At 31.4% G+C, this 14,708-nt stretch overlaps 1 protein-coding gene across 2 annotated transcripts in view; it reads right to left on the bottom strand.

Annotated features, from left to right (window-relative positions):
- Positions 1-14,708, bottom strand: part of Fas1 (fasciclin 1 Fas1 domain-containing) — a 284,789-nt gene that overhangs the window by 2,384 nt on the left and 267,697 nt on the right. The window contains exons 8-12 of one of the 2 annotated variants that reach the window (XM_088262637.1): positions 6,211-6,362; positions 5,356-5,446; positions 1,896-2,116; positions 917-1,079; positions 639-786 (exon numbers count right to left, since the gene is read on the bottom strand). In XM_088262637.1, the coding sequence (XP_088118763.1) occupies positions 639-786; positions 917-1,079; positions 1,896-2,116; positions 5,356-5,446; positions 6,211-6,362 (775 nt within the window). The remainder of the gene's footprint in view (positions 1-638; positions 787-916; positions 1,080-1,895; positions 2,117-5,355; positions 5,447-6,210; positions 6,363-14,708) is intronic. The other variant, XM_088262638.1, reaches the window with a different exon arrangement.

Here is a 14,708-nt window from a genome sequence, read left to right as displayed (position 1 = left end):
GTGAGTGATGTGTTATAAGTTTTTTTTCATGATTTGATTGCACTCAACCATTGGATTTAATCTCTGAATCTGAAAAATATCAGATGTATAATATGTAATGTACAAAGCATTGTATATCCAATATACGTAGTGTATAAAGTGTCACTTCATTTATTTCAGTATTAATTTTTGTTCACATTTTACTTATTATTTTATAGTATGCATTCAAATGAATCTATATAAATATATAGATTTAAAACATTCATAAAAAATCCCACATAGGCATAACCTATGCGTGGGTATACAATATAATACCAATCAGCTTGATACACAACGGTATGAAGCACATTGTTATTTTTTAAATCAGAAAAATAGCTTGAAAAACAAGATAAAGAGTATAAAAATGAAGAAATATTAAAGAAAAGGTATAAAATAAGACAAAGTAAAATAAAAATAAACAAAAGTACAAAAATTAAACTCAGAGTAGGAAATCACAAGTGTGATTCATAAACCAAGAGATTGATTCATAAAACTCCCTCCTTAGACACAAGCAGAACTCTTTATTAGAGAGGTCCTTACTTTAATCTAATACCATGAAGTATTTCTGTATCATAATTTATGTTATATCTAAAATATAATAAATATTTGTGAGTACATACTTTTATCAGATTCCTTGATTCTCAGCCTCAAAGTGTCCCGAACAGTCGGCAGCACGAATCCGTGAGTGTCATTTGCCAACAGCTTGATATCAGCCATTGTGTACGCCCGGTCAGAAATCACCAAGTGACGTTCCAGAATCTGCTTTGTCTGAAATTAAATTTTATTCATTATAAAATACATAATACAAGTACAAACCAAAATGAGATTTACGTAAATTTATTTTATAATATGTAAATTTAATTAAGTAAATTAATATTATTCAAAATTGCAATATTACATGGTAGCTAAAGTCCTCCATGAAGAGTTTCTTGTGTGCGGACGGGAACTCCGTCTCAAACTTCTGCCACGCCTTGTCTCGGGGTACGAAGTAGGTGAAGCGGTGAGTCGTGTCATTCAACTGGTTGTTGAAGTAACGCCGGCGACCCAAGAAGTATGTGTCACTGCAATAACACAAACAAAATAGCATCACAAGATGAATGTAAGAGTGTCCTTTCTTCCTGTAAAGAAAAATGGTTGAGCGAGAATACGATGACTGAACCTTCTTCTGCAAATCCGTTGAGAGTTTAAATATCAACAGTTTGTATTTTCACCTGCTGATGAGAACATCAGTAGTTCTCGAAACTAGCTTTTACCCACAGGGGTAGGCAGAGAGAATAGAACGCCACACCACTCTGTCTTTGCAAACATTCTTCGCCTCTTCCACGTTTATGCATCTCCTCATACATACCGCTGATTGTTACGACTCCTAACCTGACCACTTTCAAGTATTTGGTATACTTGATCGTGCCATGTTTTTCTCGGTCTTCCTCTGCTCCTTTTTCCAATTACATTCGCTCTTAAATGTAACTATAGTACATAGTTACATTTAGGTTATAATAATTTATCCACCACCTCAGTACATGACAATTTCATACTATGTATTATTTTTTAACCGTCACGCTCGGGATAGACAGGGAACTGGTTAAGTAATAAAATGGAATCACAAAGTTACAGCTTTCAAGTGTTTTTGCCTAGAATTTTCACTCATGAATTACATGAAATTATAGTAACTTTAAACATAAAGAGTAAATCCACTCACGAGTAGGCATAGGCTATGAAACATAAAAAGTTGAAGCCTGAGTCGGGTCATGATAAGCGGTGTTGCATAAGCCGTAGCTAAATTTCAGAGTCACTTGGACGTTAGGTAATTCGAAAAAAAAAAACAGCCTTTAATATAAATTAGAAATATAAAGTAAGTTGGAATAGGAAGGGCTTACTTGAGCATAGGGTCGGTTTTCATCTTCTCCAAGACCGTGGTGTAGGGCACCCCGAGGACCCGGTTGATGATGTGGACAATGCCGTTGGTGGTGGCGATGTTGGGCTGGATGACGGTGGCGTTGACGCCGCCGCCCTCCACGGTGAGCGTCTGGTTGTTGCCGTGGTGCACGATGTTGAAATAAAGGTTCTTTCTCTCCGCAGCCGTGGGGACCTGGAATATCTGTAGTGGTAACACCAACAAAAGAGCTTGTCAAGCAATACTACCACCACACAACTAATACTAAAGCAAACTCGTGCAATACATCATATATTATTTTAGAACATATTTGTATCAAAATAACCCTTATAATCTGGCAATACACAAGAGAAAACAAATGTAATTTTTAAATTTCCGACGATTCAATTTAATCATATTGTATTATCTTCTTCTTCTTCTAACCCTTATCCGCACCCCAATGGTGCATAGGGCACTGCATCCTATAGAAGCAGTGTTATCTTGATCGTTAAATACACGAAGGAAAGGTGATCAGCCTTTCGCTTCAGGTACCAGTCCAGGGTCATATTAAATAAATATTAGACTGAAAAATCACTAATATTTATTTTGACCCTCTTGGGAATCAAACCCGGGACCTCCAGCATGGTAGCCTAGCGCGCCAACCACTACACTATGGAGGTTTTTATTTATTTATTGTATTATAATGGACTTTAATAATAGTACATAGTAATAAACGTGTATAATTGTTTTTCTGTTTATTTACGCCTAACCTAATTTTATTATTCTCTTTCTTGAGTAATATTAAAGTGAAAAACAACAATATTTATTCAAACCCCCCTGAAATTGTACCTAGGGCCTCCGGGTAAATTGACTTTATTTTAATATTTGTTTGCAGGTAAAATCTGCAAACAATCCTCTAAAAATATAGGTTTTGCAAATTATTTATTCAGAAAAAGCTCCAATTTTATGTATATACTTATATATATAATTAAATTATGGAAAAAATATAATACTTAAAGTATTGTTGAAAATAAAACTGTAATTGAAATATAAATAGAATATGTATATAAATAAATATTATACATTTTTATATGTAGTATGTAATGCATTCCCATATTATATTTTTCAATGGCAAAATAAAATCAACAAACGTGTTAACAGCACTCCACCCAATACAAAAAAAAAATACACAATTTTTCCGTATTATAACAACACCATATAAATATAAAGCGAAAATGCGGTACATATTTAACCCTTGTAGTTAAATTAATTTATCAAGTTATTTACATGCCAATACCAACACCATATAACTTTTTCATGTTATGTATTCTTCTAACCCTCATCCTCCATAATGGTGGGGACTGACTGGAGCCATTTCGTCGTAATGTAATACGTTACGATGCGAGCATTCGTATAGTCAGTACAGCGGAGCTGAGCACTCCATCCATATTCGGAGCGCACGCCGTGAGCAACGTTATGACGAAATGCTCCGGTCAGTCCCCACCTTTAGGTACTGCATTACAAGAACATAGTACTTTCTTGATTGGTAAAACATTTTAGGCTGTCTCTTGTTATTAAAAATGACTAATATTTAAACCCCAACCAGAAACACGAGAAACTGTCAAATATTTTATTGTAATAACAGCCGGACAGTGTCTGGACTCATTATTCCTACACACCGAATGTAAAACCTCGGCAATGGTTTCGCAGACCATATCGATATTTGGAATATGTCACTTCCTAACTATTGTATAATGCAATAATAATTACAATATTTTAGACTAATGCATAATTCCTTGGTTTATTTGTTCATCTTTGTTTAGACAATTACTTTTTGAACCAATTATACACTTAATAAGAGAAAACGTATTATTTTATACAACATGTAATATATTATGTAAAAATTGGCTACTGCCATTAATAAAGGAAAAAAATTACTAGAAAGCAATGTGATTAGTCCTGCGGTTCAGGATGATATTTTGAAAAAAATATTGGAGTGTAAATTTACAAATATTTATTTTGAGCCCCTGGAAATCAAACCTGGGACCTCCAGCACAGCAGGTAAATGTGCTATCCCCTACACTACGAAGGCAAATTATCATGATGTATATTTCAATACGTATAGTTTTGTGCGTATATCTTTCAGTTTTAGTGTGTGAAAAATTCAAACTGACATTACTTTGTACATGTTTTTTTTTTACTGGCGCTGTTCTAGCTCCACAGTAAAAAAAATTAAGACAAAAAGTTAACCTTATTTGAAATGAAAAAAAAGCTTTGCTTTTGCTAGTAAAATCTCGTATTTTTTTAAATATAGTTTATTACAAAATTTAAAAAAAACTTTTTAAATAGTTTTTTAAATATTACCGATATTCGTTGCCATATTTTTTCAAATGTGTTAAGAATGCGTTGAATGGCTATGCATCTCTAACGGATTTGGGTCAGATGTTCCAGATGGCACAAATTTGACTGGGAAATCTGACGCTGTACTCAAAGGAAAGTTAACCTTTGACATAATCAATTATGGTTTTGTCCAAGAACAAACAATGTATCATATAATATCACAGCGAAGCGCCCTTAAGGCAGTATTTTGTGAAAATGGCACAACATAAATTATTTTTATTATTATCGTGTAGTAAATAACCCCCTCCACTCAGGGGTTAAAGGTTGGTGTGAATTTACAAGGTTAAGGAATCTGCTTCTTGGCCGGCAAATCGCCGGCCAAGGTCAATTTGTCACTGACTCACAAAGCCGGCAATTTGCCAGTTTGTCTATGAAGTGATTTTTTTAAACATTAAAACTGACTGACAATAACTTTCACAACTTTGAACTGAACACACTCTAATAAAACTACCTGGGGTGATCCATAATGGTTTAGCTTACGAACAATATTATAACAACAGCATAACTTTGCTTTTATATTTAATAATATAATAATAAAACCCTTATCCACACCCCAATGGTGCATAGGGCACTGCGTCATATAAACACAGTGTTATCTTGATCGTTTACACATGAAGGAAAGGTGATCAGCCCTCCGCTTCAGGTACCAGTCCAGGGTAATATTGAATAAATATGACAGTGAAAAAATCACTAATATTTATTTTACCCCCCTTGGAAATCGAACCCGGGACCTCCAGAACGGTAGCCGAGCGTGCTGACCATTACACTATGGAGGCGGACTTTTATATTTAGCCATTTTTATTTTGTGTGTAATTAAGTCTTAATGTTATTACAATAAAAAAAGTGTAAAAACTAAATAGTGTGTTGTATGAACAAATTATGTCACCTTTGTTAGTGGTGCAATGGGTTAATACTATTACGAAGGCAAAGCAATCAGATGTGTTCAATAAACTGATATCAAGAGAAACTTTTCAAAGGTCTGTTAATTTACTAATATTACAAAGCGACAAATTAAAAACCGTTGGATATGATGTTTGTATTTGCTAGTGTCCACACGGGCATACCTGGTGCATATTGTTGTGGATGATTTTGTCAAGAGGAAGTTTCTCTCGGACCAAATGAAGATTGAGGATTTCCAGAAGCTTCTCCTTATTTCTGAAATAATAAAAAGAATTGTGAATTAATTTAAATAAAATTATGCAGATTACAAAATTTTTAATTTGTGTACATAATTACGTATACTTAAGGCCTAGTATTCGTTATGTCGTAACATAATTTTCTCTAAATCCAGGTTACATTTTACGTAATTGTTTTTTTACACTGGTTTTGCATTGAAAGTTATTGAAAGGTTAAAGTTAAAAAAAAATATAAAAATATAATTTCTTTATGTATTCTAAAAACCACCTGACCCTTATCTACACCAAATAGTGTATAGGGCACTACATTCCATCCGCCGCTCCTGGGTAATATTAAATAAATATTAAAGTGAAAAAATTCACTCATGTTTATTTTGACCCCCCGAGAATCGAACCCAGGACCTCTATCTATAACTAAAAAAACGTTGTGAGACCGCATAAGGAATATCGATGTCCAGAGCATGTGTAAGATATAAGATATCATGAGGTGGATACTGAATGGGCATGTAAACAGAGATCAACAGACACTTCCACGTATCGCCCTTCAATGAAAACCCAGAAAGACATACACCCCCGAAAAAGTTGAGAGATAGCTAGCAGTTGATATCCCAAGAGGAACAGGAGGCAGCACAGATCCCAAGATCTAAAGAAAGATGATGAAGAAGAAAAATTCATGAACAAGCTTTTACTGAACATCCATTTTCTTCCATACAGTTATAGTCCCTGAAAAACAAGCAGATAATAAATAAAGAATACTAAATAAAAAAAGGTAATTTATATTACCTGATGAGGTTATTCAGGTTGGAGTCCTTCCAGGCTTCGTTGGATGGAGCGAATAAAGTCAGGTCTCTCATGCGGCCCAAAGTGTTCATGAATTCACCCCCCAAGTCCATAATAACCTCGTAGAACTTGTACAAAGGTCCATCTTCCTTCTCCTGACATAGTGAAAAACAACAAAAGGGGCTTAGAAACATCAAAAAGATATTTGACAAAATATGAAAAAAAGGGGACAGCATTCATTGTTTTGCGCAATTACAATTTATAAAAAAATTTAATAAACCCAACACACCACAAAAATAATGACGTCATATCCAATCCATTGTTACAGTAGATTATATAGTAAAAATACTACACAATTTCTATTTATATATGCAGATAATTTTGTAAACATGTCACCTAAACATGTGAGAGGATTCTGATTTAAAATAAATCTTCGTTCCCAAATACTAGACGTGGTCCGCGAGTGATTATTATCAAAGCATTATATGTAGATATCTCAACAGAGATAAAGAAATAAAGACTGGGAAGTCTAAGAATTTACAGGACTTGCAATCTGTCATGATTACTTTAAACACTATGTAACGTTCAAAATTCTGCAAAAATTAAGAAAAAAACTGTAAAATTTTTCATTTTGTTAAAAAATATTATAACCATAGGCTATTTTTAGGTTATTTAAAAAGATTTGAAAGTTTAAATTTGCAAGGAAATAAGGAAGATATAATGGATTAAACTATCCATATTTCCATTGCTAGGAAAACTGTCAATTTGTGACATCATTAATTGCTTCAACTAAAAGAGTCATAGTTGCAAAACTTTTGACTCCTGTTACCACAAATTTTACATATTTGGTATTGGAAGCTGAACTGAAGGCCGTGGGAATATACATCCACTGGTTTTAACAGCATTGCTACCAACTTTCAAGTCATGCATGTCCATAAAGACGCAATACATTATTGAATGTTGTACTTCAATAAGCTAAATTTTCAATTCAAATTAAAGACGTATATAAATGTATAAAAATCTTAAAAATCTGTTTAAATGTATCGTATGTTGAATTCCAAATTTCCCCTTTAAATATTGAATTGATTAACGCATTAAATTTGCAGTGTGCGTGTGTATTAATATTCTAATTTAAAAATAAAACAAATTTGACTAGAGGAGAGAATAAAATATAAAAAAAAAAAGTTTAAATTTTATTGCTTGATTTAAAAAACAGCGTAATTTATAATGCAGTGTGTCACATAAAATGCATATTGGGAGTGCATTTGAAATTGATACGGTTAAAGTAAGAAGTGGTAGAAATTCCTTGCAGACATTCATTTTATTTTTTCATTTATCAAAGCAAGCAGTTTGTATTATAGGTTTTGTTAGTGGGATTTTTTATTATTATGTTATTAACATTCATATTATTTATATTACACGTAATGATATGGTTGTTACCACAAAACAAACGGAAAGACCAAAAAAAATAATAAAACAAAAAAAACTAAAAAAATTAAATACACAATTTCTCAATACTGGGTATCAAAAAAAAATCTGAGAAAAAAATATATGGATTTATAGGAATAATTAGATTCTTACGTTTAAAGTATCACAAAGACATTGAAATTTTGTTGATTTAAGAATCTAACTCTACTTCTATATTTTATTTATTTCGCAAATATATTGGTGAAAATGAAGGATGTGATTGCTAATTTTGACCATTTCATAGGAAAATATATTATAAAATATATGTATATATATATATATATATATATATATATATATATATATATATTATATATATATATATATATATATATATATATATATATATATATATATATATATATATATATATATATAAATATATATCGCTCACTCTTTTCAAGAATGTCATAAATCAAAAAACTTTATTTTTCAGGAGAACGTTTTTTAAGTTTAAAAATATAATACAATGTTTTAAAAATAACTATCAGGCCACTTATTGAACTTTTTACTGTGCAACAGATCTTATTAAGTAAAACCTGAAGGTTTTTTCTCCATTTGAAAAATATTTAGTTTATCTAAAAAAAATAATTAAACGATACCTTTTCTTCAAAATGCAAAAACAACACTTTCTGCCCTGTAGCGGGTAAATATTAAGTGAAAATATGCCTCTTTTGCTGGGATGTAGTACATTTTCTGGGCATTCCGAAGACATGCACAACTGAAAATTGACGATTTTTGATTTATGACGTTCTTGAAAGGAGTGAGCGATATGTAATCTGATATTAAAATCAATAATTTTTATTCCACTCATCAATACACAATTGAGCATTGGATACTTCATATGATTAATCCATTGTTATCTTAATTTTCAATTTAAAAGAAAGTCTAGTACCCAAGACACCAGTCCAGGATAACATTCAATTATCAGTGTTAAAACAAACAAACAAGATTGTTTAACAAGTTGGGAATCGAACCCATTGCTTCAAGTATGCTGACCGCTGATAAATAAAATACTCTCATTTTAAACATAACTGAAGATTACACCTTTTTGCATTTCCAGTGTCAATATAATAACTAACCAAAAATAATTGCAATCAGATTTGACTCATTATGAATACCAAAAAGCATTTGGTTTTAGTAAAAAAATATTACGGGACTCTTAATGCATTGGAGGTAATATAAAAAAAACTAAAAGGGGATCTTAAAGTATTAAAAGCGAGATAACAAAACTGAAATGACAATATTAACACATTGGACGAAATGCAAAATAAATAAATAAAACTATTATGGGTCTCTTAATGTACTGAAGGCAATATAACAAAACTAAAATGGGGTATTAAAGTGTGGGAGATTCCCAAATAGAGTTGATAAAACTAATATTTGGGTGTAAATGTATGGAAGATAACAAAACTAAGATGGGGCTCTAACATATGGGAGGTAACATAACAAAACTAAAGTGGGGCTCTTAATGTATAGGAGGTAACTTAACAAAACTAAAGTGGGGCTCTTAATATATGGGAGGTAACTTAACAAAACTAAAGTGGGGCTCTTAATGTATGGGAGGTAACTTAACAAAACTAAAGTGGGGCTCTTAATGTATGCAAGTACAGTGTATAGTTACTGATACTCACAATACCCTGTGTAGGGAGGAGGAGAAGTGATTCACCGTAGGGAGGAAAACACACGTACAAAACCATGCACCAAAAGTCGATACAGGTGGGAGGCATCAATCAAACAATCCGAAACCATGTGGCGCCGCACATGGGGGGGAGATACACCAAGAAATTGAGAAAATTACAAAAACAAATGTAAAACAATCTCACAGAGAAAACAATAAGTTAGTACAAAACAAAACAAAACAAAGGCAATTTCTACATAAATCGAAAATTGTACTTATTATAGTCAAAATTATATTTAATATCTAGGTGGCACTGCCTCTCTTCAATTATAACACTGGCAACATTAAATTTTCATAAAAAAATATTTTTAGGAATATTTAAGGTTATTATGTATCACCTTTTGATGTCCAGCAAAACTATTAATCGGTACCTACCTCACTCGTAAAACGAATACATTTTTAAATCTGCACCACAAGTGAAATGTAAAATGATACTTTTTATATGAAAATATACAACCAGCCACTGTGTTATTGAAAGAGGTATTTTTAAAACCTAAAATGTAGTTATATTATAATACTTTTAAAGTAACCTAGAAATAAAAGTTTCATTTTTATTTGGGAAGGTACTTTAGATACTGTCTAATAATAATTTACTAAGTTAAATATGATATACCTATTCTTAAAAAAAGACTCATAAAATACCAACATTGTTAAAAAATTTCAAGAAATATCTAAGTATGAGAAAACGTAAATGAAAAAAGTGTGACTTTTTAAAAATACATATTTTATTTAAATCCTGGTCTATTTATACGAAGAAAAAAATTATGGTATTGGAAACAAGCAGCAATATCCAAGGGAATTTTAAGACAGTCCACTTTGAGATATAATGACCAAATGTTTTCATACACAGATAATCTTCATGATACAGTAATTTATAATTACCTATAGGTCATGGTTAGGATATTTTTTGAAAATTCATCCATACGGAATAAAGTACAAGATTGATCACTTTGTTACATTTGATCACAAATTTTATACGGTTAGTAATCAAGTTAACACTGCATCGATTCAATGCAGTACCTTATGGACCATAGCAGAGGTGGGTCGGAAGAAAAAGGAGAATCGAATAGCTCTGTTTCGTACTTTTGTAGATTCAACCTTGTTTGTCAAGTATTATTTATATTTCAACCATATTGAGAAAAACAAACTTTAAATGTAATATATTTATGTCTTTTCTTATATTTGGGAGTTGCGTCACAATTTGTCTTTTATTCACAGATATTTAAACTTGGGTGATGTATCAAAACAATTTGGGCCAGTGTGAAGTAGGAAGAAAAAAAAACAATTATGAAAAATTGGCACATTGGAGGTATTACGTACCCAGTGAAGATATATGTATATTTGACATTCAGGTATTACATTCAAAGTGAATATCCCAAAATACTTGGAGATTGATAGGAAAATGTATGTGAATGAAATAAAAATTTCACTAACTTAACGGTTAACAAAATATAATCTGTAAATAAACAAATTCTTTATGAATACCTTTATAAATTCATTCATGCACCATCCTAACCAATATTTATGATGAAGGTGAAATGCAGGTCTATGGAGTTACATGCTAATTGCTTAGTTTGAAGGAAAAGAAAATTGTATAAGAGTATAAGAAGAGACATAGAAATTCAGAAAAGTTGTGCAACCTGTTTTGTGAAACATTACGTGAACCGATGACCAAAGCAGAGAATATTGCCAATTTTTCCCCACACCATTTAAAATTAATTCCACACAAATATAAAGCGGAGACTTCAATGTATAACCAATCAGGAAAAAGTCACTGACTTATAAATTGAAAAGGATGCCATAATTTTTTCTGGTTCCATGTTATTACTGATTTTAAATATATGTAATTAATAATGAAACACTTGTAACAAAAATGAAACGGTAAACTCGTTCAGGGGTGGAAGTTCTATATCTAATAATAAGCTAATAAAATATTTTATCAGTTTAAGGTTACGCATCTATCATGATTAAAGATGTAAAAAAAACCTTAAAAACTAAAACTGACAGTTAAAAAACCCATTTTAAATTGTTGAAAACTTGACCGCTCAAAAATTGGTAATGTGTTTGCAGTATAGTTCTTCTTCGAACTCTTATTCCGATCAAATTGTGTAAAGGGCACTGCATTTCATTGATTCGGAATGATCTCAATCGGTAATTATGTGAAAGCAAGGTAATATGTCCTGTGCTTCAGTAGGCAGCCTAGGCTAGCACATTAAATAAATACTAGCGGATGACAATCGGTTATCACCAACTGTTATATGCTAGGTTGACCATTTTTGTTGACTTTTCGGGCCAACATTTCTCACTTTGTATGTGTTCTAGCATTTTAAACAACTAAAAGTGGTTATTAACAGCTAAAAACTTTTTTATTTTAAACCAACCGGTAGAAAGCATTTTTAATCGCTTTAACGCCAATAGTCGTGACAATACCTGATAATGATCTTATTTTGTAGAATAGAGTTCAATCATTTAAATTTTTATTCTAACCTACATAAGTTTCGACATCAGGTGAGTATTATTTTAATTTTCAGAGATGAAACTAGCATTGATCAATGAATAAAACCATTTCCCAAATAATATAAATATTAATTTACAATAAAAGAAAATATACTCTCACAAAAAAGTATATTCTATTGTGATATCATTGTGAATAGGAAAGTGTAGAGAATATAAGAAAGTGTGAAATAATTGAGACCCTTATCTCCAAAATGAACTCATTCAATAAATAACAAAACTAGTAATAGTGCATTCCAACTAGTCGCGGTTCAAGGTGGAATGCCTCCCATCACTCATACACTGTCACTTAGTCTTGCGGACCAAGTACATGAAGTCCACTTCCATGTGACATTTAATATTTCAACTATTTTGAAGAGTAGAATACAATTTCCAATGGAAATAAAATAACATTATCCACAATACGTTGAGTAGTGATGACTGACAACACTGCGCCAATTCCAATGTTATTTTGATTGGCCAAAGAAGAAAAAATTCTCCTGTATAAAACATCTTTTAAATCTGCATTTCCATTTCCTGTTTATTTGCTAGTGGAGTATCTTATATATTTTTTTAAATTTACACAAGTGGAAAAAGAGCACTTTGGAAATATGTCTCAATCTTTGTACGTTACAGCGTGCCTGTTTGAGAAAAATATATAAAAGACAAATTATTAATAATAGAAATAATTACACTAACATTTTTCAGAAAAAAGTAATTTATTACACTAAGACTCAATACAAGTGTTAAGAATACCTTCAAATAAAATTTAATAAATAAAAAGGACCGCTATGTGTGGGCATGTTGAATGATTCCTGTATCCAATATAAATATGGTCGGTAGAGTTTGGTCGAAAATACAATAGAGGTCGTCAAGTTAATTATGATCATATTACAGGGTACAAATAATTATTCAATAAGGTAATAGACAGCTGCTCAATCGGAAGAGCAGCAGATCCGATATTCAAAGGGCCAGGGTTCGAGTCATGTAGCAGCCAAATACTCTTTTCTGAGATACGATGAGTTGTATTTGAATTTCTTTTATCAATAATTTGTTGTGCATGAAAGATTTAGAATTTTTACCATTGTTTTATTCGTAGATGAATACATAAAAATATAAATATTGATACAACCTTATAAATAAAAATACCATTTAAAGTTCACCATATAAATAATAAAAAAAAACATAAAAAGTATGCGACACACATTCAAAAAGAAGACAGTTGATCTATATACATTGCGCACATTCAGTTTAAACACAGAAAAGCGTTATCAACCCAGCACTAGACTACTAAATAGTATAAAAAAATTAAACAGTAAGCTGTATTTACCTTGAATGACTGTTGTTTGGGAACACCCGACATTGAAAGCATAAAAAATATTTGTCAATGTTCATACAAGTTGGTATTATTCATGTAGTGTGGGAGAATGGTTAGTACATCGTTATAACAATTGATTTCGAGGAAAGAAGTATACATTATGTAACAAAGGAAATAAAATCATCGAGTGTCACGTGTGAACATTCGATGATACACAAATATTTATAAGGATAGAGAAATATTAAGCGCAAATCACAATTATTAATAAAAAACTGAGTACTGATTTGCAATGGCGATGATGTGATCAACATAACTGCGAAATACTTCGCAGAATTACAACATTCGATGGTGAAATTGTAAGTCAGATGTTGAAAGGTCAGCATGCTTGTGAAAGCATGCTCGTGACATTACATTGTGGTATTTTAAGAGTTTGTTATCTAAGCATTACTTCGTTTTAAATGAAAAAAGGTGAAATGTTTACTGAATTGTGATTTGTGTGATGTTGGTAAACGAAAATAAATGGTCGCAGTGCGGTAATAATCTACGAGTGTGATTTATTACTACACATTTATAGTTGCACGGTGAATCAACGGAAATATCTAGACAGTCATCGGCTATCAGTATACGGAAAACAAAACCAATAATGACAGTTCAGAGTGCGAAATAATATAACAATACTAATCGTAAAATTTCACTAATACTGCTAAATTCAAATTAACCCCTAACTCAGACAGACAGTTGTGATCTCGGAATGTTGCCAATCACTTATTGCTTGAGATAGTATATTCGTTTACATAACAAATATGTAAACTTATAATTCATTTGCATAATTTGGATGTCTAAAAATACCTTATATGAATTCCATAAGTGCAAAGGAGATATCTATAAATTTTAGTACTTCTTTTTTAGTTCTTGAAATATTCCGTGTGCTTTTGACGGATGAAATTAGTAAACAATGTAAACATGATATATTCATCCCATAATTTTAAAATGTTTATGTATGGTAACTTTTAATCTTTTTTATAAATTGGCAAAACTTCTTTGACCAAATTAATTTTTTATATGGATGATTTTATTTTTATCTTTAAATTTTATTATTCTGAAAGTCAACCAGTTCATCAGTTTTCGGAGGTACTTTCCACCATTAAATAAGTAAAATTGTGGATTATTTTTATAATTTGTTTAAATATTTCGACAAAATTTTATTTGCAATATTTTACATTGTCAGCAAGAAAAAATGGCCACCATATCGCGGGGAGATGTGGAGTTGTATGTAATTTGTAACTTTATTTTACAATAAAAGTTATAAACTTTCTGCCATAACAGATTTGTGAAGCAGGGATTGAATTAGCAACAGTGTATTTATTTTTAAAAGACTGGATGTTAAAATATCTTAATATAAGTATTGTTTATGAATCATTGGTTTTTCGAGCACTCTGAAATGTAGCATTATTTTTATTTTCGTTTTTACAAAATACGATATTCCTAAAATGCCGTGAGCAAGTCAACTCTAGGGGTAGCGGTGTGGTCACAGTATATAAA

This window comes from Brachycentrus maculatus, unplaced genomic scaffold, assembly GCF_059751285.1.
Source record: "Brachycentrus maculatus isolate JH-2025_06_01 unplaced genomic scaffold, ASM5975128v1 h1tg000186l, whole genome shotgun sequence".
NCBI classification, from domain to species: domain Eukaryota; kingdom Metazoa; phylum Arthropoda; class Insecta; order Trichoptera; family Brachycentridae; genus Brachycentrus; species Brachycentrus maculatus.
The sequence above is the reverse complement of the archived record's forward strand: the minus strand, read 5'-3'. Positions and strand labels throughout refer to the sequence as shown.